Here is a 27,722-nt window from a genome sequence, read left to right on the forward strand (position 1 = left end):
TAGGTGTTTATAGAGGTGTTTATAGAGGTGTAGGTGTTATAGAGGTGTTTTATAGAGGTGTAGGTGTTTATAGAGGTGTTTATTAGAGGTGTAGGTGTTTATAGAGGTGTAGGTGTTTATAGAGGTGTAGGTGTTTATAGAGGTGTAGGTGTTTATAGAGGTGTAGGTGTTTATAGAGGTGTTTAAGAGGTGTAGGTGTTTATAGAGGTGTTTTATAGAGGTAGTGTTTTATAGAGGTGTAGGTGTTTATAGAGGTGTAGGTGTTTATAGAGGTGTAGGTGTTTATAGAGGTGTAGGTGTTTATAGAGGTGTTTATAGAGGTGTAGGTGTTTTAGAGAGGTGTAGTGTTTATAGAGGTGTAGGTGTTTATAGAGGTGTAGGTGTGTATAGAGGTGTAGTGTATAGAGGTGTAGGTGTTTATAGAGGTGTAGGTGTTTATAGAGGTGTAGGTGTTTATAGAGGTGTAGGTGTTTATAGAGGTGTAGGTGTTTATAAGAGGTGTTTATAGAGGTGTAGGTGTTTATAGAGGTGTTATAGAGGTGTTTATAGAGGTGTAGGTGTTTATAGAGGTGTTTTATAGAGGTGTAGGTGTTTATAGAGGTATGGTGTTTATAGAGGTGTTTATAGAGGTGTAGGTGTTTATAGAGGTGTAGGTGTTTATAGAGGTGTTTATAGAGGTGTAGGTGTTTATAGAGGTGTTTATAGAGGTGTAGGTGTTTATAGAGGTGTTTATAGAGGTGTAGGTGTTATAGAGGTGTTTATAGAGGTGTAGGTGTTTATAGAGGGTAGGTGTTAAGGTGTTTATAGAGGTGTAGGTGTTTATAGAGGTGTTTATAGAGGTGTAGGTGTTTATAGAGGTGTAGGTGTTTATAGAGGTGTAGGTGTTTATAGAGGTGTAGGTGTTTATAGAGGTGTAGGTGTTTATAGAGGTGTTTATAGAGGTGTAGGTGTTTATAGAGGTGTAGGTGTTTATAGAGGTGTAGGTGTTTATAGAGGTGTAGGTGTTTATAGAGGTGTAGGTGTTATAGAGGTGTTTATAGACGTGTAGAGGTGTAGGTGTTTATAGAGGTGTAGGTGTTTATAGAGGTGTAGGTGTTTATAGAGGTGTAGGTGTTTATAGAGGTGTAGGTGTTTATAGAGGTGTAGGTGTTTATAGAGGTGTAGGTGTTTATAGCGGTGTAGGTGTTTATAGAGGTGTTTATAGACGTGTAGAGGTGTAGGTGTTTATAGAGGTGTAGGTGTTTATAGAGGTGTAGGTGTTTATAGAGGTGTTTATAGAGGTGTTTATAGAGGTGTTTATAGAGGTGTAGGTGTTTATAGAGGTGTAGGTGTTTATAGAGGTGTAGGTGTTTATAGAGGTGTAGGTGTTTATAGAGGTGTTTATAGAGGTGTAGGTGTTTATAGAGGTGTAGGTGTTTATAGAGGTGTTTATAGAGGTGTAGGTGTTTATAGAGGTGTTTATAGAGGTGTAGGTGTTTATAGAGGTGTTTATAGAGGTGTAGGTGTTTATAGAGGTGTTTATAGAGGTGTAGGTGTTTATAGAGGTGTTTATAGAGGTGTAGGTGTTTATAGAGGTGTAGGTGTTTATAGAGGTGTAGGTGTTTATAGAGGTGTAGGTGTTTATAGAGGTGTAGGTGTTTATAGAGGTGTAGGTGTTTATAGAGGTGTAGGTGTTTATAGAGGTGTAGGTGTTTATAGAGGTGTAGGTGTTTATAGAGGTGTAGGTGTTTATAGAGGTGTTTATAGAGGTGTTTATAGAGGTGTAGGTGTTTATAGAGGTGTTTATAGAGGTGTAGGTGTTTATAGAGGTGTTTATAGAGGTGTTTATAGAGGTGTAGGTGTTTATAGAGGTGTAGGTGTTTATAGAGGTGTTTATAGAGGTGTAGGTGTTTATAGAGGTGTTTATAGAGGTGTAGGTGTTTATAGAGGTGTAGGTGTTTATAGAGGTGTAGGTGTTTATAGAGGTGTTTATAGAGGTGTAGGTGTTTATAGAGGTGTTTATAGAGGTGTTTATAGAGGTGTAGGTGTTTATAGAGGTGTAGGTGTTTATAGAGGTGTTTATAGAGGTGTAGGTGTTTATAGAGGTGTTTATAGAGGTGTAGGTGTTTATAGAGGTGTAGGTGTTTATAGAGGTGTTTATATAGGTGTAGGTGTTTATAGAGGTGTTTATAGAGGTGTAGGTGTTTATAGAGGTGTTTATAGAGGTGTAGGTGTTTATAGAGGTGTTTATAGAGGTGTAGGTGTTTATAGAGGTGTTTATAGAGGTGTAGGTGTTTATAGAGGTGTTTATAGAGGTGTAGGTGTTATAGAGGTGTAGGTGTTTATAGAGGTGTAGGTGTTTATAGAGGTGTTTATAGAGGTGTAGGTGTTTATAGAGGTGTAGGTGTTTATAGCGGTGTAGGTGTTTATAGCGGTGTAGGTGTTTATAGAGGTGTAGGTGTTTATAGAGGTGTTTATAGACGTGTAGAGGTGTAGGTGTTTATAGAGGTGTAGGTGTTTATAGAGGTGTAGGTGTTTATAGAGGTGTAGGTGTTTATAGAGGTGTAGGTGTTTATAGCGGTGTAGGTGTTTATAGAGGTGTTTATAGACGTGTAGAGGTGTAGGTGTTTATAGAGGTGTAGGTGTTTATAGAGGTGTAGGTGTTTATAGAGGTGTAGGTGTTTATAGAGGTGTAGGTGTTTATAGAGGTGTAGGTGTTTATAGAGGTGTAGGTGTTTATAGAGGTGTAGGTGTTTATAGAGGTGTAGGTGTTTATAGAGGTGTAGGTGTTTATAGAGGTGTTTATAGAGGTGTAGGTGTTTATAGAGGTGTTTATAGAGGGTGTAGGTGTTTATAGAGGTGTTTATAGAGGTGTAGGTGTTTATAGAGGTGTAGGTGTTTATAGAGGTGTAGGTGTTTATAGAGGTGTTTATAGAGGTGTAGGTGTTTATAGAGGTGTTTATAGAGGTGTAGGTGTTTATAGAGGTGTAGGTGTTTATAGAGGTGTAGGTGTTTATAGAGGTGTTTATAGAGGTGTAGGTGTTTATAGAGGTGTTTATAGAGGTGTAGGTGTTTATAGAGGTGTAGGTGTTTATAGAGGTGTTATAGAGGTGTAGGTGTTTATAGAGGTGTAGGTGTTTATAGAGGTGTAGGTGTTTATAGAGGTGTAGGTGTTTATAGAGGTGTAGGTGTTTATAGAGGTGTAGGTGTTTATAGAGGTGTAGGTGTTTATAGAGGTGTTATAGAGGTGTAGGTGTTTATAGAGGTGTTTATAGAGGTGTAGGTGTTTATAGAGGTGTTTATAGAGGTGTAGGTGTTTATAGAGGTGTAGGTGTTTATAGAGGTGTAGGTGTTTATAGAGGTGTAGGTGTTTATAGAGGTGTTTATAGAGGTGTAGGTGTTATAGAGGTGTTTATAGAGGTGTAGGTGTTTATAGAGGTGTAGGTGTTTATAGAGGTGTTTATAGAGGTGTAGGTGTTTATAGAGGTGTTTATAGAGGTGTAGGTGTTTATAGAGGTGTTTATAGAGGTGTAGGTGTTTATAGAGGTGTAGGTGTTTATAGAGGTGTAGGTGTTTATAGAGGTGTAGGTGTTTATAGAGGTGTAGGTGTTTATAGAGGTTTTTATAGAGGTGTAGGTGTTTATAGAGGTGTTTATAGAGGTGTAGGTGTTTATAGAGGTGTTTATAGAGGTGTAGGTGTTTATAGAGGTGTTTATAGAGGTGTAGGTGTTTATAGAGGTGTTTATAGAGGTGTAGGTGTTTATAGAGGTGTTTATAGAGGTGTAGGTGTTTATAGAGGTGTTTATAGAGGTGTAGGTGTTTATAGAGGTGTAGGTGTTTATAGAGGTGTAGGTGTTTATAGAGGTGTAGGTGTTTATAGAGGTGTTTATAGAGGTGTAGGTGTTTATAGAGGTGTTTATAGAGGTGTAGGTGTTTATAGAGGTGTTTATAGAGGTGTAGGTGTTTGTGTAGTTGTTTTATATACAGTTGAAGTCGGAAGTTTACATACACCTTAGCCAAATACATTTAAACTCAGTTTTTCACAATTCCTGACATTTAATCCTAGTAAAAAGTCCCTGTCTTAGGTCAGTTAGGATCACCACTTTATTTTAAGAATGTGAAATGTCAGAGTAGTGGTAGAGAGAATGATTTATTTCAACTTTAATTTTTTTCATCACTTTCCCAGTGGGTCAGATGTTTACATACTCAATTAGTATTTAGTAGCATTTCCTTTAAATTGTTTAAATTGGGTCAAACGTTTCGGGTAGCCTTCCACAAGCTTCCCACAATAAGTTGGGTGAATGTTGGCCCATTCCTCCTGGCAGAGCTGGTGTAACTGAGTCAGGTTTGTAGGCCTCCTTGCTCACACAAGCTTTTTCAGTTCTGCCCACAAATGTTCTATAGGATTGAGGTCAGGGCTTTGTGATGGCCACCCCAATACCTTGACTTTGTTGTCCTTAATTAACCCATTTTGCCACAACTTTGGAAGTATGCTTGGGTTCATTGTCCATTTGGAAGACCCATTTGCGACCAAGCTTTAACTTCTTGACTGATGTCTTGATGTTGCTTCAATATATCCACATAATTTTCCTACCTCATGATGCAATCTATTTTGTGAAGTGCACCAGTCCCTCCTGCAGCAAAGCACCCCCACAACATGATGCTGCCACCCCTGTTCTTCACAGTTGGGATGGTGTTCTTTGGCTTGCAAGCCTCCCCATTTTTCCTCCAAGCATAACGATGGTCATTATGGCTAAACAGTTCTATTTTTGTTTCATCAGACCAGAGGACATTTCTCCAAAAAGTACAATCTTTGTCCCCATGTGCAGTTGCAAACCGTAGTCTGGCTTTTTTATGGCAGTTTTGGAGCAGTGGCTAATTCCTTGCTGAGCGGCCTTTCAGGTTATGTTGATATAGATACTCTTGTACCTGTTTCCTCCAGCATCTTCACAAGGTCCTTTGCTGTTGTTCTGGGATTGATTTGCACTGTTCGCACCAAAGTACTTTCATCTCTAGGAGACAGAACGCGTCTCCTTCCTGAGCGGTATGACGGCTGCGTGGTCCCATGGTGTTTATACTTGCGTACTATTGTTTGTACAGATGAACATGGTACCTTCAGGCGTTTGGAAATTGCTCCCAAGGATGAACCAGACTTGTGGAGGTCTACCTTTTTTTTTTTCTGAGGTCTTGGCTGATTTCTTTTGATTTGTCCATGATGTAAAGCAAGGAGGCACTGAGTTTGACAGTAGGCCTTGAAATACATCCACAGGTACACCTGCAATTGACTCAGTCTAATTGACATCATTTATCAGAAGCTTCTAAAGCCATGACATAATTTTCTGGAATTTTCCAAGCTGTTTAAAGGCACAGTCAACTTAGTGTATGTAAACTTCTGACCCACTGGAATTGTGATACGGTGAATTATAAGTGAAATAATCTGTCTGTAAACAATTGCTGGAAAAATTACTTGTGTCATGCACAAAGTAGATGTCTTAACCGACTTGACTAAACTATAGTGTGTTAACAAGAAATTTGTGGAGTGGTTGAAAAACGAGTTTTAATTTTTCCAAATTTAATTAATTAAATTTTTACTTCAACAGTATTTAACATCCTCTCTACGCTTTACAGGAATGTGGTTCTGAATATAAACCGCAACACCGCTCCCATTGGAATTTCTGTCTATTCGGTAGACGTTATAACTATGTATTGTTACCACTGTATCATCAAGGTGCTAACAGTGTAACTCTGATTCATAGGCTCATGATTACTGCATCTAATAGCTGTAGGATCAAGAGGTATTCAGGCAATTAGGGGGACAAATAAAGTTATTTACATTGTCTGCCAACACCCATGGGATAAAGTATATTTGATGCAGCTTTATGACAACTCAGTGACACAATGGTAGGGATTAACTGAGCTGGTCAAGGGTCATTGATAAGTCAGTCTCAACGCAGCCTTGAAATGCGTTGAGTCCAGGAGCCAAGATGATTTGGATGGACTCCGTCATTCCTGTAGAGCATCATCTCTTTCCAGAAGGTGCGGAAGTTATCTATAAAAGTCATTCCAACGGAGCTACGGTAATCTTTTGGCCAGGTGTGTAATGCCAGTAACCTGCTGAATTTTTCACACCTGCGGCCCAACGATGGTACCGGACCTGAAATGATTGGCCGCTTTTTTGGAATCTTTCAGTGCTAGTTCTTTAAAATAATTTTCCTGAAGTTCTGAGCGAGCTCTCCTGATGTCGTTTGACCCCACATGGACTACCACAGTTCCCGGCATCTGTCATAGAACGGTCGGAAGCAGCTTTGTAGTGTCCTGTACTCGTGCTCCCGACTAGCACAGGGCTCTTACAACAGAGCTGCTGATGAAGACAACTTGTGCAATGGCTGAGGAGGTCCGGCTGTTCTTTTGCCTTGAGTGGTTTTGCAAACCCCTCGAGGACCGGATGGCATACTGTCAACTGACTGGCTGACTGTGCCCTGTCATGTACTTTTCTATCGCAGCCTGCCTTATAGGTCAATATATCTGTTTCTCTCTGTGTTTTCAGGGAAGCTTCAAGATGGCTCCTGTTTCAGCTGTACATCTCTCAGACTCTCCAGTCAAAGGTAGTTTCTAACTGATACTGTCAATGAGTGTGGTGTGGGTATTTTATTAGGATCCCCAGTAGCAGCAGCTACTCAGCCTTGGGGTTCATATGAAACATGAGAATACAGAACATTTTAATAGACAATAACAGTTCAAGGTCAGAACTAAATCAATGAAAAATATGTTTTACAGAAGGCACACAGCCTACATATACATACACACAAACTATTTAGGTCAAATAGGGGAGAGGCGTTGTGCCGTATATCTGGGGTCTTTAAAACCAGGTTTGTTGTTCATTTTGAGCAATATGAGATGGAACAGAGATCCATGCAATAATGGCTCTGTATAATGTTGATCAATAATTGGAAGGAGTCATTTCATAAATTCATCAAGTGCAGCATCTGGATGCTCCTCATCACATCAGACCAACAAATATTTTTAACATCCGCCACGCAAAAGTCACAATCTTTTGTATGATCTCTTATACACTATTTTAGGCCCAGCTGTTGGAACTGTGGCTTTCCTGGATATAGCCACTATATTGTGATCACTGCATCCAATGGGTACAGACACAGCTTTAGAACACAGTTCTACAGTATTAGTAACAATTTGATCAATACATGTGGATGATCTTGTTCCTGTAGTGCTTGTAAACACCCTGGTAGGTTGATTAATAACCTGAACCAGATTACAGCCACCGGATACAGTAAGAAGCTTCCTCTTGAGAGGACAATTTGATAAAAACCAGTCAATATTCAGGTCCCCAAGAAAGTAGACCTCTCTGTTTACATCACATACACTGTCAAGCATTTCACACATATTATTTAGATACTGGCTTCTCTAAGCATTACAGGGATATGGCTCTGAATATATACAGCAACACCTCCCCCATAAGCATTACAGGGATATGGCTCTGAATATATACAGCAACACCTCCCCCATAAGCATTACAGGGATATGGCTCTGAATATATACAGTAACACCTCCCCCATAAGCATTACAGGGATATGGCTCTGAATATATACAGCAACACCTCCCCCATAAGCATTACAGGGATATGGCTCTGAATATATACAGTAACACCTCCCCCATAAGCATTACAGGGATATGGCTCTGAATATATACAGCAACACCTCCCCCATAAGCATTACAGGGATATGGCTCTGAATATATACAGCAACACCTCCCCCATAAGCATTACAGGGATATGGCTCTGAATATATACAGTAACACCTCCCCCATAAGCATTACAGGGATATGACTCTGAATATATACAGCAACACCTCCCCCATAAGCATTACAGGGATATGGCTCTGAATATATACAGCAACACCTCCCCCATAAGCATTACAGGGATATGGCTCTGAATATATACAGTAACACCTCCCCCATAAACATTACAGGGATATGGCTCTGAATATATACAGCAACACCTCCCCCATAAGCATTACAGGGATATGGCTCTGAATATATACAGTAACACCTCCCCCATAAACATTACAGGGATATGGCTCTGAATATATACAGCAACACCTCCCCCATAAGCATTACAGGGATATGGCTCTGAATATATACAGTAACACCTCCCCCATAAACATTACAGGGATATGGCTCTGAATTTATACAGCAACACCTCCCCCATAAGCATTACAGGGATATGGCTCTGAATATATACAGCAACACCTCCCCCATAAGCATTACAGGGATATGGCTCTGAATATATACAGTAACACCTCCCCCATAAACATTACAGGGATATGGCTCTGAATATATACAGTAACACCTCCCCCATAAGCATTACAGGGATATGGCTCTGAATATATACAGTAACACCTCCCCCATAAGCATTACAGGGATATGGCTCTGAATATATACAGCAACACCTCCCCCATAAGCATTACAGGGATATGGCTCTGAATATATACAGTAACACCTCCCCCATAAGCATTACAGGGATATGGCTCTGAATATATACAGCAACACCTCCCCCATAAGCATTACAGGGATATGGCTCTGAATATATACAGTAACACCTCCCCCATAAGCATTACAGGGATATGGCTCTGAATATATACAGCAACACCTCCCCCATAAGCATTACAGGGATATGGCTCTGAATATATACAGTAACACCTCCCCCATAAACATTACAGGGATATGGCTCTGAATTTATACAGCAACACCTCCCTCATAAGCATTTCGGTCTCCTATAGATGTTATATCCTTGTATTGCTACTGCTGTATCATCAAATGAATTATCTAGGTGAGTCTCAGAAATGGTTAATATATGAATGTTATCTGATGTTAACAAGCTATTGATTTCCTGAACCTTATTTCTAAGGCTCCATATATTAATATGGGTTGTTTCCAGCCCTTTCCTGAGTAGCTTATCAGAGAGAGACATAACACTGAAAAGAGCAGACACAGCAAGATAAAAACATATATACATACAGCAGTCCATTAATCAGTTGGGGGGGGGGGGGGGGGGGGGTGTGTGTGTGTGTGTGTGTGTGTGTGTGTGTGTTGCGGGGTTGAAGCCATGAACCCATAGGCTTGGCTCTCTCATCCCTTCCAGGCTTCTGGGAGGGAGGGGGGACAATGAGCCTGTCATAGTGGATGTAAGCTATGTCCCCTCGAGCTCTGGCAGATTTCTTTCCTGGCTCAGTGCTAGAGGCGTCACTACAGACCCTGGTTCGATTCCAGGCTGTATCTCAACCTGCCATGATTGGGAGTCCCATAGGGCGACCCACAATTGGCCCAGCGTTGTCTGGGTTTGACTGGTGTTTTTGTTGTTGTTCATGTGTGCTGTTCATATTTAATATGTTTAGGGGGTAGATTGCCTTTAATAACCCTACCACCCCTTCCCTAATTAGAGTAAACTATTGAACAACCACACGTAGGCTTCTACTCCCAGCTTCTACATACTATATACGTTTTAAGGGCACAGTATTTTTTACAATAGTTATATGATGTTGTTATTGAGTGTCTCTGTGTTTTCAGTAGACTGGATGGTGATAGGCTGGTGGTCCGAGGTGGGAGCTTGGCTCCGCCCTCCTTCCTAGGCCCCTCGCTGCATACGGCATCAGACAGCTACAGGGTTCCAGGCCACGCCACAGACCACACCCCTTCTATGAGGCTGTACTCTGCTGTAGTGGAAGGCTCCTCCTCTCTGTACCACCTGGGTGGTGGGTACCCACAGTGGACGGGATCCTGGCGAGGGAGGGGGAACGTGGTCGGGGTACGGTGGATCCACACCTCCAGATGTCTCCGTGACGACTCTAAAGTAGAGAAGTCTCTCCGCTCTCTGAAGGATAAGAACAAGAAGCTAGAGGAGGGCGGGCCGGTTTACAGTCCGACAGTAGACCATACCATAGTCAGGAGAACTATAGGACAGCGTGTTCTGGACGAGGTTAAACACTACTACCACGGCTTCCGACTGCTGTGGATCGACACGACCATCGCTGGACGCATGCTGTGGCAGGTCCTCAACGGGCACCCCCTGTCCCGACGGGAGAGGAGACAGGTGAGGAGATCAGGGATCCTATGTAACCTTTTATTTATTTTATTAACCCATCCACCACCCCCCTTTTCTGCTACATATACAGCGCCTTTGGAAAATATTCAGACCCTTTGACTTCCCCATATTTTGTTAGGCCTTATTCTAAAATGGATTCAATTGCATTTTTTCCTCCTCAATCTACACACAATACCCCCCCACCCTCAAATTTCTAAAAAACAGTTTTTTTTTTAATGCTAATTTATTAAAAATAAGAAACATATCACATTATCACAAGTATTCAGACCCTTTACTCAGTACTTTGTTGAAGCACCTTTGGCAGCAATTACAGCCTCTAGTCTTGGGTATGACGCTATAAGCTTGGCACACCTGTATTTGGGGAGTTTATCCGATTCTTCTCTGCAGATCCTCAAGTTCTGTCAGGTTGGATGGGGAGCGTTGCTGCACAGCTATTTTCAGGTCTCTCCAGAGATGTTTGATCGGGTTCAAGTCCGGGCTCTGACTGGGCCACTCAGGACATTCAGAGACTTGTTCTGAAGCCACTCCTACGTTGTCTTGGCTGTGTGCTTAGGGTCGTTGTCCTGTTGGAAGGTGAACCTTCGCCCCAGTCTGAGGTTCTGAGCGCTCTGGAGCAGGTTTTCATCAAGGATCTCTTTGTACTTTGTTCTGTTCATCTTTGCATTGATCCTGACTAGTCTCCCAGTCCCTGCCGCTGAAAAACATCCCCACAGCATGATGCTGCCACCACCATGCTTCACCGTAGGGATTGTACCAGGTTTCTCTGGTCTGGTTTCATCAGACCAGAGAATGTTGTTTCTCATGGTCAGTGTCTTTAGGTGCCTTTTGGCAAACTCCAAGCGGGCTGTTGTGCCTTTTACTGAGGAGTGGCTTCTGTCTGGCCCCTTTATCATAAAGGCCTGATTGGTGGAGGGCTGCAGAGATGGTTGTCCTTCTGGAAGGTTCTCCCATCTCCACAGAGGAACTCTAGAGCTCTGTCAGAGTGACCATCAGGTTCTTGGTCACCTCACTGACCAAGGCCCTTCTCCCCCGATTGCTCAGTTTGTCTGGGCGGCCAAGTCTAGAAAGAGTCTTGGTGGTTCCAAACTTCTTCCATTTAAGAATGATAGAGGCCACTGTGTTCTTGGGGACCTTCAATGCTGCAGAAATGTTTTGGTGCCCTTCCCCAGATCTGTATCTTGACACAATCCTGTCTCGGAGCTCTACGGACAATTCCTTCGACCTCATGGCTTGGTTTTTGCTCTGACATGCACTGTCAACTGTGGACCTTATATAGACAGGTGTGTTCCTTTCCAAATCATGTCCAATCAATTGAATTTACCACAGGTGGTCTCCAATCAAGTTGTAGAAACATCTCAAGGATGATCAATGGAAACAGGATGCACCTGAGCTCAATTTGAGTCTTTTGCGATCAAAGGGTCTGAATACTTATGTAAATAAGGTATTTTTATTTTTTATACATTTTGCAAAAATGTCAACCTCTTTTCGTCTTGTCATTATGGGGTTAGGGGTTGGGGTTAGGGTTAGGGGTTAGGGTTAGGGGTTAGGGTCATTATGGGGTCGGGGTTAGGGTTAGGGTCATTATGGGGTTAGGGTTAGGGGTTAGGGTTAGGGGTTGGGGTTAGGGGTTAGGGTTAGGGTTATTATGGGGTTAGGGTTAGGGTTATTATGGGTTAGGGGTTAGGGTTATTATGGGGTTATTATGGGGTTAGGGTTATTATGGGGTTAGGGTTATTATGGGGTTAGGGTTATTATGGGTTAGGGTTATTATGGGTTATTATGGGTTAGGGTTATTATGGGTTAGGGGTTAGGGTTATTATGGGTTAGGGTTATTATGGGGTTATTATGGGGTTAGGGTTAGGGGTTAGGGTTATTATGGGGTTATTATGGGGTTAGGGTTATTATGGGGTTAGGGTTATTATGGGGTTAGGGTTATTATGGGGTTATTATGGGTTAGGGTTATTATGGGGTTATTATGGGGTTAGGGTTATTATGGGGTTAGGGTTAGGGTTATTATGGGGTTATTATGGGGTTAGGGTTATTATGGGGTTATTATGGGGTTAGGGTTATTATGGGGTTATTATGGTTAGGGGTTAGGGTTATTATGGTTAGGGGTTAGGGTTATTATGGTTAGGGGTTATTATGGGGTTAGGGTTATTATGGTTAGGGGTTAGGGTTATTATGGGTTAGGGTTATTATGTTTAGAGGTTAGGGTTATTATGGTTAGAGGTTAGGGTTATTATGGTTAGGGGTTAGGGTTATTATGGGGTTATTATGGGTTAGGGTTATTATGGGGTTAGGGTTATTATGGGGTTAGGGTTAGGGTTATTATGGGTTAGGGTTAGGGTTAGGGTTATTATGGGTTAGGGTTATTATGGGGTTATTATGGGGTTAGGGGTTAGGGTTATTATGGGGTTAGGGTCAGGGTTATTATGGGGTTAGGGTTAGGGTCATTATGGGGTATTGTGTGTTGATTGCTAAGGATAATCTTTTATTTCATCCATTTTATATTAAGGCTGTAATGTAACAAAGTGGAAAATGTCAAGAGGTCTGAATACTTTCCATAGGCACTGTACATACATGGTACTTTTATATACAGCTATCACATAATAATACATTACCAAACAAGCTCTTTAATCCCACCCCTCAGCCTCTCAGCCCATCCCACCTATCACCATAGACCCCAGCTCTTAATCCCGCCTCTCAGCCCATCCCACCTATCACCATAGACCCCAGCTCTTAATCCCGCCCCTCAGCTTCTCAGCCCATCCCACCTATCACCATAGACCTCAGCTCTTAATCCCGCCCCTCAGCCTCTCAGCCCATCCCACCTATCACCATAGACCTCAGCTCTTAATCCCGCCCCTCAGCCTCTCAGCCCATCCCACCTATCACCATAGACCTCAGCTCTTAATCCCACCTATCACCATAGACCTCAGCTCTTAATCCCACCCCTCAGCCCATCCCACCTATCACCATAGACCTCAGCTCTTAATCCCGCCCCTCAGCCTCTCAGCCCATCCCACCTATCACCATAGACCTCAGCTCTTAATCCCGCCCCTCAGCCTCTCAGCCCATCCCACCTATCACCATAGACCTCAGCTCTTAATCCCGCCCCTCAGCCTCTCAGCCCATCCCACCTATCACCATACACCATCTTCATTTGGTTTCCCTGTACCATATGTTTAAATGCTGTGATGTTTTACATGTATACACTTTGAACCGTTCTCATCGTATAGTATCCACAGATTGTGAGCTAAAGATGAAAACCATTCAGACAAATATTATTACTTATTGACTATGGCTTTTCAAATCGCCCAACACTGCTAGTTGTAAGATTAATTTTAAGTGAATGTCGCGATTTTATTTTCTTTTAACCATTCCTGAAGCTGTGACCAGAAACATGCTAAGGCCAATACCCCCTATGTCTGTTCGCAGCAACATCTACAGAGCTGAGATTGTTGCCCCATATACAGTGCCAGTCAAAAGTTGACACACCAACTCATTTCTTTTTCCTGTTTTCTACGTTGTAGAATAATAGTGAAATCGTCAAAACTATAAAATTACACATATGGAATCATGTAGTAACCAAAAAAGTGTTAATCAAATCAAAATATATTTGAGATTCTTAAAAGTAGCCACCCTTTGCCTTGATTACAGCTCTGCACGCTCTTGGCGTTCTCTCAACCAGCTTCATGAGGTAGTCACCACCTGGAATGCATTTCAATGTGCCTTGTTCATTTGTGGAATTTCTTTCCTTTATGCGTTTGAGCCAATCAGTTGTGTGACAAGGTAGGGGTGGTATACAGAAGATAGTCCTGTTTGGTAAAAGACCAAGTCCATATTATGGCTAGAACAGCTCAAATAAGCAAAGAGAAATGACAGTCTATCATTACTTTAAGACATGAAGGTCAGTCAATCTGGAAAATTTCAAGAACTTTGAACGTTTCTTCAAGTGCTGTCGCCAAAACCATCAAGTGCTAGGATGAAACTGTCTCTCATGAGGACCGCCACAGGAAAGTAAGACCAGAGTTTCCTCTGCTGCAGAGGATAAGTTCACTAGAGTTACCAGCCTCAGAAATCAGCAACTAACGGCACCTCAGATTTGAAATTGATTGTGGGAAGTTCATTTATATTTTTGGAGATATGAATACCAAGGATGTCTACTTCACCATCTGCCCAGCTTATTGGTAAAGTAGTGTAAACGCTGTATTTTTTAACGATCCATTACGTAATATGGTACACTAGTCATAATTAGGTTTTAGTCCAGAGAGGCTAGAAACGTGATCAAGATCTTCAGACTGTGCAGGGATCCAGATTGCGGACTTAAGAAAAAACGTGGGTCATCGGCATACATTGACCCTCGTTTTTATCCCCTGGATGTTCTTGTTGGATCTAATTTTAATAGCTAACATTTCAATGGCCATAATAAATAGATATGGAGACAATAGACAGCCTTGTTTTACTCCTCTTAAAAGCAACATTTCTGAGAAGTAACCATTATTTACTATTTTACACCTGGGGTTGCTGTCCATAAACCCATTGTATAAGAGATTCACCGAAATTAAAGTAACTAAATAAGCTCAGGGCTGTCAAACTGAATTCCTTGTAGGCCCAGTGTCTGCAAGTATTTGCTCCTCCCTTGTATTTGATTCATTAATGGTCATTGATTAGTTACTATCCCTCACCTGGTTGTCTGTCCTAATTGATTAGTTACTATCCCTCACCTGGTTGGTCCTAATTGATTAGTTACTATCCCTCACCTGGTTGTCTGTCCTAATTGATTAGTTACTATCCCTCACCTGGTTGTCGGTCCTAATTGATTAGTTACTATCCCTCACCTGGTTGTCGGTCCTAATTGATTAGTTACTATCCCTCACCTGGTCGTCGGTCCTAATTGATTAGTTACTATCCCTCACCTGGTTGTCGGTCCTAATTGATTAGTTACTATCCCTCACCTGGTTGTCGGTCCTAATTGGACACTAATTGAAAGGACATAATAAAACCAGCAAAACATTGACGTATACACGGACACGGTGACTGAGTTCATCAGGAAGTGTATAGGAGATGTTGTACCCACCGTGACTATTAAAACCTACCCTAACCAGAAACCGTGGATTGACGGCAGCATTCACGCAAAACTAAAAGCGCGAACCACCGCATTTAACCACGACAAGGTGACTGGGAATATGGTTGAATACAAACTGCGTAGTTTCTTCCCTCGAAGGCAATCAAACAGGCCAAACGTCAGGACAGAGACAAAGTGGAGTCGCAATTCAATGGCTCAGACACAAGACGTATGTGGCATGGTCTACAGACAATCAGACTACAAAGGAAAACCAGCCACATCGCGGACACCGACTTCTTGCTTCCGGACAAGCTAAATACCTTTGCCCACTTTGAGGCTAACACCGTGCCACCGACACGGCCCACTCCCAAGAACTGTGGGCTCTCGTTTTCCGTGGCCGATGTGAGTAAGACATTTAAGCGTGTTAAGGCTGCCGGCCCAGACTGCATCCCTAGCCACGTCCTCAGAGCATGCCTAGACCAGCTGGCTGGAGTGTTTACGGACATATTCAATCTCTCCCTATCCCAGTCTGTTGTCCCCACTTGCTTCAAGATGTCCACCAATGTTCCTGTACCCAAGAAAGCAAATATAATGGAACTAAATGACTATCGCCCAGTAGCACTCACTTCTTTCATCATGAAGTGCTTTGAGAAGCTGGTTATGGATCATATCACCTCCACCCTAGACCCACTTCAATTTGCTTACTGCCCCAATAGATCCACAGACGATGCAATCGGAATCGCACTGCACACTGCCCTATCCCATCTGGACAAGATGAATACCTACGTAAGAATAGTGTTCATTGACTACAGCTCAGCCTTCAACACCATAGTACCCTCCAAGCTCATCATTAAACTCAGAGCACTGGGTCTCAACCCCGCCCTGTGCAACTGGGTCCTGGAATTCCTGACGTGCTGCCCCCAGGTGGTGAAGGTAGGAAACAACACCACTATGCTGATCCTCAACACTGGGGCCCCACAAGGGTGCGTGCTCAGCCCCCTCCCCCTCCACGCCTCCAACTCAATCATCAAGTTTGCAGATGACACAACAGTAGTAGGCTGGATTTTACCAACAATTACGAGATATTCTACAGGGAGGAGGTGAAGGCCCTGGTGTAGTGGTTCCAGGAAAAATAACCTCTCCCTCAATGTCAACAAAATGAAGGAGCTGGTTGTGGGCTTCCGGAGACAGCGGAGGGGCACGCCCCTATCCACATCGACAGGACCGTAGTGGAGAAGGTGGAAAGCTTCAAGTTCCTCTGCGTACACATCACTGACGATCTGAAATGGTCCACCCACACAGACAGTGTGGTGAAGGCGCAACAGCATCTCTTCAACCTCAGGAGGCTGAAGAAATTCGGCTTGGCCCTGAAGCCCCTCGCATACCTTTTACAGAAGCACATTTGAGAGCATCCTGTCGGGCTGTTTCACCACCTGGTATGGAAACTGCACCGCCCGCAACCGCAGGGCTCTCCAAGGGTGGTACGGTCTGCCCAACGCATCATCAGGAGCACACTGCCTGCCCTCCAGGACACCTGCACCACCCGATGTCACAGGAAGGCCATAAAGATCATCAAGGACAACAACTACCCGAGCCACGGCCTGTTAACCCCGCTGTCATCCAGAAGGCGAGATCAGTACAGGTGCATCAAAGCTGGGACTTAGACAGAAGCTGTTTTTCAATCTCAAGACGGCCATCACTAGCCGGCTACCACCCGGTTATTCAACCCTGCATCTTAGAGGCTGCTCCTCTATATACATAGACATGGAATCACTGGCCACTTTAATAATGGATCACTAGTCACTTTAATAATGGATCACTAGTCACTTTAATAATGTTTATATACTACTTTACTCATGTCATATGTATATACTGTATTCTACTCAATTTTAGTCAATGCCAGGCCTCCCGGGTGGCGCAGAGTCAGAGTCAGAGTGGGTTCGAGTCTCTGGGTTCGCGCCCAGGCTCTGTCGCAGCCGGCCGCGACCGGGAGGTCCGTGGGGCGACGCACAATTGGCCTAGCGTCGTCCGGGTTAGGGAGGGTTTGGTCGGTAGGGATATCCAAGTCTCATCGGGCTCCAGCGACTCCTGTGGCGGGCCGGACGCAGTGCGCGCTAACCAAGGGGGCCAGGTGCACGGTGTTTCCTCCGACACATTGGTGCGGCTGGCTTCCGGGTTGGAGGCGCGCTGTGTTAAGAAGCAGTGCGGCTTGGTTGGGTTGTGCTTCGGAGGACGCATGGCTTTCGACCTTCGTCTCTCCCGAGCACGTACGGGAGTTGTAGCGATGAGACAAGCTAGTAATTACTAGCGATTGGATACCACGAAAATTGGGGAGAAAAGGGGAGAAAATTATTTTAAAAATAAAATAAAATAAAAAGTTTGTCAATGCCACTCCAACATTGCTCGTCCTAATATTTATATATTTCTTAATTCCATTCTTCTACTTTTAGATGTGTGTATTGTTGTGAATTGTTAGATACTACTGCACTGTTGGAGCTAGGAACACAAGCATTTTGCTACACTCGCAATAACATCTGCTAAATATGTGTATGTGACCAATAACATTTGATTTGATGCAGTCAATCTCTGAAGTTTGTGCCAGGAGAGATTGACATGCATGTCATGACATTTGTGAACATCGAAGTGCAATAATTAGACGTTGCTCTGTTCTGGACCAGTTGACTTATGTCCTTCTTTGTGGCACCTAACCACACAACTGGTCATACCTCTTCCTATTTTAGCAACCATTGAGTCTGTATGTTTTGACCATGAAGGGAGGTGGAGAGGTGGGAGGGAGGTGCAGAGGAGGTGGGAGAGGAGATGAATATTGTCCTGATGTACTGGACTGTAGTCTGGCTGCTCTGTTGACTGGTATTGTGACTGAACTCTGGTTCTGTTGCCTGATATTGTCCTGATGTAGCCTAATGGACTGTATTCTGGCCTGATATACTGGACTGTACTCTGGCCTGATATACTGGACTGTACTCTGGCCTGATATACTGGACTGTACTCTGGCCTGATATACTGGACTGTACTCTGGCCTGATATAATGGACTGTACTCTGGCCTGATATAATGGACTGTACTCTGGCCTGATATACTGGACTGTACTCTGGCCTGATATACTGGACTGTACTCTGGCTGTTCTGTTGACTGATTGTCCTGATATTGTGACTGTACTGTGGCTGTTCTCTTGTCTGATATTGTGACTGTACTGTGACTGTACTGTGACTGTTGTACTGGACTGTACTGTGTTGTACTAATGTGTTACCCGGTGGCTAGAGATGGCTGGCTCTGACAGCAGATGGGAGGGTGTGTTCTACTAAACTAACATATGGAATTATCTTAAGATGCTCCTATCGTGGATCATTAAGGTATTTGATTTAGAATTTTAGGACCCCTGTAAGTATCAAAATATATAAACAAATGATTTGATCAAATATTGTATTTGACCTTTCCTTTTTTAGTCCATAGAAAAGCATTGAATAACATGTTCATAAATGGCAAAAAAGAAAGTAAAAAACTCTATAAAGAGGAATCAGGTGTTGAAGTCTGGCCCATATCTAGGATATATGAGAAAGCTCAGGAAATAGGTTTGTTTTTTTGGGCACATTTAACCCCCTATGTTGTGGTCACAAAACTACCTTCGATCTTCCATTCATTTTACCTTCAGACGGGTCCCTCTGCACTTGTGAGAGTCGTAGAGCAAAACGGAGAACACCATCGTGTTCGTGAAGGGGTCTCAGATTATCCACCTAGTAGGTCAAACCGTTCGGACTCTACAGAGGTTTTGTGAGATTACCCATTTTTGGGATGTCTCCTGGTATTACAAACAGCGCTGTATAGTGATTCATATTTTTCCAGAAAATCTACCAATTTTCAATACTGGGAATAATTCATATTTATTGCTGGAGTCCTGATTTGGAAGTGCTCGTTTTTTAAAGCGTTTAAAACCAAGTTATGTTCACTTTGACAGGGTTCTTCCAAAATATGATTATCACTGCACCACATTGCCGGCTGTGGCACTATGTGAAGATTTCACAGCAAGTGAAACTGGTATTTAGTAATGATAGAGCAACTTTGATCACCAAGGACATTGCGAAACAGGCCGTTTAAATTCTGAGCGTTATCATCTATTTCCGCAGTAGGTCATTTCAACACAGAGCATGCTCAGTACGTACACAGCACACCCTGAGTAGGCTGTAGTGTTGTCCAATCACACAGACTTTGTAACGGCAGTCAAACAAAAGTCAGCTTGCTAGATAACCTCCAACCTATTACTGAATTTCTCCTATTTGGCAAAATTGAGTTGATTATCCAGATAGCAGATCAGCTCATGAATAACGGGGAGATTTAAGAGGAAATCATTTAAATATCAATCTTCTCTATATCTACTGTTTGTTGATCACTCATTCTCTACCAAACGCTCCTATGGGCAGCAATACGAGACAGCACAGAGAAGCCGGGGAATGTTTCAGTGGGATTGAGACGATGGGAGAAGAGCCTCTAAATACAGTGCTGTGGAGTAGTATTTCACCCCTTTCTAATTTAGCAAAACATTTTATACTGAATGTTATCAGATCTTCAACCAAAACCCAATATTAGGTAACGGGAACCTGAGTGAACAAATAACACAATGACATACTGACTTGATTCATTTTGTGCAACTGCCAATGTGTGAAAAATGTAATTCCCCCTTAAACTCTAACTGGTTGTGCCACCTTTAGATGCAATGACTCCAACCAAACACTTCCTGTAGTTGTTGATCAGTCCACCTTTAGCTGTAATGACTCCAACCAAACACTTCCTGTAGTGGTTGATCAGTCCACCTTTAGCTGCAATGACTCCAACCAAACACTTCCTGTAGTTGTTGATCAGTCCACCTTTAGCTGCAATGACTCCAACCAAACACTTCCTGTAGTTGTTGATCAGTCCACCTTTAGCTGCAATGACTCCAACCAAACACTTCCTGTAGTTGTTGATCAGTCCACCTTTAGCTGTAATGACTCCAACCAAACACTTCCTGTAGTTGTTGATCAGTCCGCCTTTAGCTGCAATGACTCCAACCAAACACTTCCTGTAGTTGTTGATCAGTCCACCTTTAGCTGTAATGACTCCAACCAAACACTTCCTGTAGTTGTTGATCAGTCCGCCTTTAGCTGCAATGACTCCAACCAAACACTTCCTGTAGTTGGTGATCAGTCCACCTTTAGCTGTAATGACTCCAACCAAACACTTCCTGTAGTTGTTGATCAGTCCGCCTTTAGCTGTAATGACTCCAACCAAACACTTCCTGTAGTTATTGATCAGTCCACCTTTAGCTGTAATGACTCCAACCAAACACTTCCTGTAGTTATTGATCAGTCCACCTTTAGCTGTAATGACTCCAACCAAACACTTCCTGTAGTTATTGATCACTCTCATGTCGCTGTGGAGGAATTTTGTCCAACTCTTCCATGCAGAACTGCTGTAACTCAGCAACAGTTGTGGGTTTTCCAGCATGAACTGCTCATTTCAGGTCCTGCCACAACATCTCTATTGGGATTAGGTCTGGACTTTTACTAGGCCATTCCAAAACTTCATATTTGTTGATTTTTTTTAGCCATTTTGATGGGGATTTTTGTTATGGAGTATTGTAATGTTTTAAAAATGGTATAACTGCCTTAAATTTTGCCAGACCGCAGGAAGAGTAAAGGGGATCCATAATAAATACAAATACATACATAAACTGTTTTTAACTAAATCATGTCTATTTTCCTCCCCAGTTCCTAAGAACTTGTGCCGATGTCTTCCGACTCCTTCCCTTCCTGGTGTTCATCATTGTGCCGTTCATGGAGTTCCTGCTTCCTGTGGCACTGAAGCTCTTCCCCAACATGCTGCCCTCAACCTTTGAGACGCAGTCCAAGAAGGTAGGACCTCCTCCTTAACCCTTATTTATCTTAAATTGTAAAAATCCGGAACATTCCTTTATCTCAATCGTTGCTCAGATCACGTTAAGAACATGTAGGAAACCTTTTCCAAATGAGTTCCATGTATGGTTATTCTTCCTCAGTGACGTATTTGGAAGACGTGTTTTTTAAAAGCTACAACAAGCTTTAGGGAGGAGTGAGGTTGATTTCCTGATCTCTGACTGTCACAACCTCTGAACACGGGGAATTTGAGAAAGTGGGCCTTCCTAGTTAAACAGCCATGAAGACTGTAGTTCGGTGTCAGAGAGCTTCTCTCATTACTCGTGTCAGAGAATCTATTGTGTGTAGAATGGCTGCTGCAAGCGATGACCCCCTCCCCCTCTGCAGAGTTGGACGATTACAACTTTTAACAAGTGTTGAATGATCAGAATCCAATTTATTCGCAATGTACATATTACACAAGTACATTTACACAATGTACATTTCCGGAACATGTCCCTCAGAAAGGATTCACGCCCCTGGACTTTTCCCCACATGTTGTTACAGCCTTTAAAATAGATTACATTTAGATGTTGTGTCCCTGGCCTACAATACGCCGTAATGCCAAAGTGGAATTATATTTACTACAAATTAATTAAACATGAAAAGCTGAAATGTCTTGTCAAGTATTCAACCCCTTGGTTATGGCCAGCCTAAATACGTTCAGGAGTAAAAATGTCCTTAAGTCACATAATAAGTTGCATGGACTTGGTGTGCGATAATAGTGTTGATCATGATTTAATGACTACCTCGTCTCTGTACCCCACACATACAATTATCTATAAGGTCCCTCAGTCCAGCAGTGAATTTCAAACACAGATTCAAAGACCAGGGAGGTTTTCCAATGCCTTGCAGAGAAGGGCACCTATTGGTAGATGGGTAAACATTTAAAAGCAGACATTGAATATCCCTTTGAGCATGGTGAAGTTATTAATTACACTTTGGATAGTGTATCAATACACCCAGTCACTACAAAGATATACCCGAGCCCAGGTGTGTCCCATTTCGCTGACAACCCTCCCTGCTCCGCCCACCAACATCCTATTAAGGAAAAGGAGAGAATTCGTCAGAGAAAGTGGGAGGGTCGTCACACCAGCCATAGCCTTCTTTAGGTTCCTCACCTCCCCTGTAATCCCAGCCACACCTCTGATCTCCCCTTTTAATCTAGCCCTCCCTGATCTAATGTGTGTTCCAGGAGGAGAGGCTGAAGACGGAGCTGCGTGTGAAGCTGGAGATGGCTAAATTCCTCCAGGATACTGTAGAGGAGATCGCTCTGAGGAACAAGGCAGCCAAGGGAAACGTCACGGAGGAGTTCTCTACCTTCTTTCAGAAGGTACCGTCCATCTATCGCAGTCAAAACGCCTCTGTCCCCCGTCTCCATAAAGTCTCTGTCCCAAGTCTCCATAAAGTCTCTGTCCCCCGTCTCCATAAAGTCTCTGTCCCAAGTCTCCATAAAGTCTCTGTCCCAAGTCTCCATAAAGTCTCTGTCCCCCGTCTCCATAAAGTCTCTGTCCCAAGTCTCCATAAAGTCTCTGTCCCAAGTCTCAATAAAATCTCTGTCTCCGTGTCTCTGCCCCCCTTGTGTCTGTGTCCCTGTGTCGCTGTCTTCCCCGTTCCCCTGTCTCGGTCTCTGTCCCCCCCTGTCTCGGTCTCTGGTCCCCTTGTCTCTGTCCCCCCGTGTGTCTGTCCCCCTGTGTCTCGGTCTCTCCCCCTATAGATCCGTGACTCAGGGGAGCGGCCCAGTAATGAGCAGATCATCAGGTTCTCGAAGCTGTTTGAGGATGAGTTGACTCTGGACAACCTGACTCGTCCTCAGCTGGTTGCTCTGTGTCGTCTGTTGGAGCTACAGTCTATAGGAACCAACAACTTCCTTCGCTTCCAACTCATCATGAAGCTTCGAGCCATCCGTGCTGACGACAAGGTCTGTAACCACTGACCTCTAACCTTTAACCTCTAACCCTTCCAACTCATCATGAAGCTACGAGCCATCCGTGCTGACAAGGTCTGTAACCCCTGACCTTTAACACCTAACCCTTCCAACTCATCATGAAGCTACGAGCCATCCGTGCTGACAAGGTCTGTAACCCCTGACCTTTAACCCCTAAGCCTTCCAACGTATTACTTTTCATTTAACCTTTATTTAACTAGGCAAGTCAGTTAAGAACAAACTCTTATTTTACAATGACGGCCTACCCCGGCCAACTAACTAACCCGGACGACTCTGGGCCAATTGTGCATCGCCCTATGGGACTCCCAATCACAGCCAGTTGTGATACGGCCTGGAATCAAGCCACGCCTCTAGCACTGAGATGCAGTTCCTTAGACCGATGCGCCACTTGGGAGCCCAAGGTCGTAGCTAGAGGTCAGGGGTCAGAGATTACGGCTGGCTCGTAGCTTCATGAACACACAGACACACGTATTTTTTTGACTTGCCTAGTTAAATAAAGGTTAAATGAAAAGTAAAATATGAGCCACCTGTGACGACAAGGTCAGACATTAGACACCCTGACCTTTTAACCCTAATCACTCACCTGAATGAACAACATAAATAATCTTTCATCCGTGTTGAATCAATACTACTGAATACTGTTCTGTCTGTACAGTTGATAGCGGAAGAGGGGGTGGACACTCTGAGTGTGAATGAACTCCAGGCAGCCTGTCGAGTCAGAGGGATGAGAGCTCTGGGAGTCACAGAGGAGAGGCTGAGAGAACAGCTCCAGCAGGTAATAACCCACCTACATTATTATATTAACATATCAGTGTCCTAATGGAGGAGAGACTGAGACAGTAAGCCTACATTAAACCTACTAAACACTGTTGAACTATAACAGACCTCTGTGATTAGATGCTAACCTGGTGTAGTGAGTTGTAACACTGTTTAACCATAACAGACCTCTGTGATTAGATGGTGTAGTGAGTTATAACACTGTTTAACCATAACAGACCTCTGTGATTAGATGCTAACCTGGTGTAGTGAGTTGTAACACTGTTTAACTATAACAGACCTCTGTGATTAGATGCTAACCTGGTGTAGTGAGTTGTAACACTGTTTAACTATAACAGACCTCTGTGATTAGATGCTAACCTGGTGTAGTGAGTTGTAACACTGTTTAACCATAACAGACCTCTGTGATTAGATGGTGTAGTGAGTTGTAACACTGTTTAACCATAACAGACCTCTGTGATTAGATGCTAACCTGGTGTAGTGAGTTGTAACACTGTTTAACCATAGCAGACCTCTGTGATTAGATGCTAACCTGGTGTAGTGAGTTGTAACACTGTTTAACCATAGCAGACCTCTGATTAGATGCTAACCTGGTGTAGTGAGTTGTAACACTGTTTAACCATAACAGACCTCTGTGATTAGATGGTGTAGTGAGTTGTAACACTGTTTAACCATAACAGACCTCTGTGATTAGATGCTAACCTGGTGTAGTGAGTTGTAACACTGTTTAACCATAGCAGACCTCTGTGATTAGATGCTAACCTGGTGTAGTGTGTTATAACACTGTTTAACTATAGCAGACCTCTGTGATTAGATGCTAACCTGGTGTAGTGAGTTGTAACACTGTTTAACCATAGCAGACCTCTGTGATTAGATGCTAACCTGGTGTAGTGAGTTATAACACTGTTTAACCATAGCAGACCTCTGTGATTAGATGCTAACCTGGTGTAGTGAGTTGTAACACTGTTTAACCATAACAGACCTCTGTGATTAGATGGTGTAGTGAGTTGTAACACTGTTTAACCATAACAGACCTCTGTGATTAGATGCTAACCTGGTGTAGTGTGTTATAACACTGTTTAACCATAGCAGACCTCTGTGATTAGATGCTAACCTGGTGTAGTGAGTTGTAACACTGTTTAACCATAACAGACCTCTGTGATTAGATGCTAACCTGGTGTAGTGAGTTATAACACTGTTTAACCATAACAGACCTCTGTGATTAGATGCTAACCTGGTGTAGTGAGTTGTAACACTGTTTAACCATAACAGACCTCTGTGATTAGATGCTAACCTGGTGTAGTGAGTTGTAACACTGTTTAACCATAACAGACCTCTGTGATTAGATGCTAACCTGGTGTAGTGAGTTATAACACTGTTTAACCATAACAGACCTCTGTGATTAGATGCTAACCTGGTGTAGTGAGTTATAACACTGTTGAACTATAACAGACCTCTGTGATTAGATGCTAACCTGGTGTAGTGAGTTGTAACACTGTTTAACCATAACAGACCTCTGTGATTAGATGGTGTAGTGAGTTATAACACTGTTTAACCATAGCAGACCTCTGTGATTAGATGCTAACCTGGTGTAGTGAGTTGTAACACTGTTTAACTATAACAGACCTCTGTGATTAGATGCTAACCTGGTGTAGTGAGTTATAACACTGTTTAACCATAACAGACCTCTGTGATTAGATGCTAACCTGGTGTAGTGAGTTATAACACTGTTTAACCATAACAGACCTCTGTGATTAGATGCTAACCTGGTGTAGTGAGTTGTAACACTGTTTAACTATAACAGACCTCTGTGATTAGATGCTAACCTGGTGTAGTGAGTTATAACACTGTTTAACCATAAGAGACCTCTGTGATTAGATGCTAACCTGGTGTAGTGAGTTGTAACACTGTTTAACCATAACAGACCTCTGTGATTAGATGCTAACCTGGTGTAGTGAGTTGTAACACTGTTTAACTATAACAGACCTCTGTGATTAGATGCTAACCTGGTGTAGTGAGTTGTAACACTGTTTAACCATAACAGACCTCTGTGATTAGATGCTAACCTGGTGTAGTGAGTTATAACACTGTTTAACCATAACAGACCTCTGTGATTAGATGCTAACCTGGTGTAGTGAGTTATAACACTGTTTAACCATAACAGACCTCTGTGATTAGATGCTAACCTGGTGTAGTGAGTTGTAACACTGTTTAACTATAACAGACCTCTGTGATTAGATGCTAACCTGGTGTAGTGAGTTATAACACTGTTTAACCATAAGAGACCTCTGTGATTAGATGCTAACCTGGTGTAGTGAGTTGTAACACTGTTTAACCATAACAGACCTCTGTGATTAGATGCTAACCTGGTGTAGTGAGTTGTAACACTGTTTAACTATAACAGACCTCTGTGATTAGATGCTAACCTGGTGTAGTGAGTTGTAACACTGTTTAACTATAACAGACCTCTGTGATTAGATGCTAACCTGGTGTAGTGAGTTATAACACTGTTTAACCATAACAGACCTCTGTGATTAGATGCTAACCTGGTGTAGTGAGTTATAACACTGTTTAACCATAACAGACCTCTGTGTTTAGATGCTAACCTGGTGTAGTGAGTTGGTGAGCAGTAAGATGTGATTCTCTCCTCCAGTGGTCTCTGACATGGTGTAGGGTTAGAGGTCAGGGTTATGTTGGTGAGCAGTAAGATGTGATTCTCTCCTCCAGTGGTCTCTGACATGGTGTAGGGTTAGAGGTCAGGGTTATGTTGGTGAGCAGTAAGATGTGATTCTCTCCTCCAGTGGTTGGAGCTCCACCTGAACCAGCACATCCCCACCTCGCTCCTCCTCCTCTCCAGAGCCATGTTCCTCCCGGATACTCTCTCCCCTGCAGACCAGCTCAAGACCACCCTGCAGAACCTGCCTGACATAGTGGTATGTATGAGTATAGTGGTATAAACTGTTTTATAGGGTTGGTATACTAACATGGAATCAAGGTGTAGCACCCTTCATTTCAGACTTCTGTTGTAACCTGGAGCGTCATTCGTTTATCTCCATCTCCAGGACATGGAGGCCCAGGGTTAGAGGTCAGGGTTAGAGGTCAGGGTTAGTGTCTCTGACATGGTCTAGGGTTAGAGTCTCTGACATGGTGTAGGGTTAGAGGTCAGGGTCAGAGGCCCAGGGTTAGAGTCTCTGACATGGTGTAGGGTTAGAGGTCAGGGTTAGAGTCTCTGACATGGTGTAGGGTTAGAGGTCAGGGTCAGTGTGTCTGACATGGTGTAGGGTTAGAGTCTCTGACATGGTGTAGGGTTAGAGGTCAGGGTTAGAGGTCAGGGTTAGTGTCTCTGACATGGTGTAGGGTTAGAGGTCAGGGTTAGAGGTCAGGGTTAGTGTCTCTGACATGGTGTAGGGTTAGAGTCTCTGACATGGTGTAGGGTTAGAGGTCAGGGTTAGTGTCTCTGACATGGTGTAGGGTTAGAGGTCAGGGTTAGAGGTCAGGGTTAGAGTCTCTGACATGGTGTAGGGTTAGAGGTCAGGGTTAGTGTCTCTGACATGGTGTAGGGTTAGAGGTCAGGGTTAGAGGTCAGGGTTAGTGTCTCTGACATGGTGTAGGGTTAGAGTCTCTGACATGGTGTAGGGTTAGAGGTCAGGGTCAGTGTCTCTGACATGGTGTAGGGTTAGAGGTCAGGGTTAGTGTCTCTGACATGGTGTAGGGTTAGAGGTCAGGGTTAGTGTCTCTGACATGGTGTAGGGTTAGAGGTCAGGGTTAGAGTCTCTGACATGGTGTAGGGTTAGAGGTCAGGGTTAGTGTCTCTGACATGGTGTAGGGTTAGAGGTCAGGGTTAGAGGTCAGGGTTAGTGTCTCTGACATGGTGTAGGGTTAG

At 43.2% G+C, this 27,722-nt stretch overlaps 1 protein-coding gene across 1 annotated transcript in view; it reads left to right on the plus strand.

Annotated features, from left to right (window-relative positions):
* The window catches only part of letm1 (leucine zipper-EF-hand containing transmembrane protein 1), a 36,563-nt gene extending 9,602 nt beyond the window's left edge, over positions 1-26,961 (plus strand). Inside the window, exons 2-8 of the mRNA XM_038982990.1 lie at positions 6,527-6,584; positions 9,565-10,087; positions 20,932-21,075; positions 22,310-22,447; positions 22,832-23,035; positions 23,718-23,837; positions 26,641-26,961. Of these exons, the coding sequence (XP_038838918.1) occupies positions 6,527-6,584; positions 9,565-10,087; positions 20,932-21,075; positions 22,310-22,447; positions 22,832-23,035; positions 23,718-23,837; positions 26,641-26,796 (1,343 nt within the window). The 3' untranslated portion in view covers positions 26,797-26,961. The remainder of the gene's footprint in view (positions 1-6,526; positions 6,585-9,564; positions 10,088-20,931; positions 21,076-22,309; positions 22,448-22,831; positions 23,036-23,717; positions 23,838-26,640) is intronic.
* The last annotated feature ends 761 nt before the right edge of the window (positions 26,962-27,722 follow it).

The sequence above is a fragment of the Salvelinus namaycush genome, unplaced genomic scaffold, assembly GCF_016432855.1.
Source record: "Salvelinus namaycush isolate Seneca unplaced genomic scaffold, SaNama_1.0 Scaffold139, whole genome shotgun sequence".
Classification (NCBI taxonomy): Eukaryota; Metazoa; Chordata; class Actinopteri; order Salmoniformes; family Salmonidae; genus Salvelinus; species Salvelinus namaycush.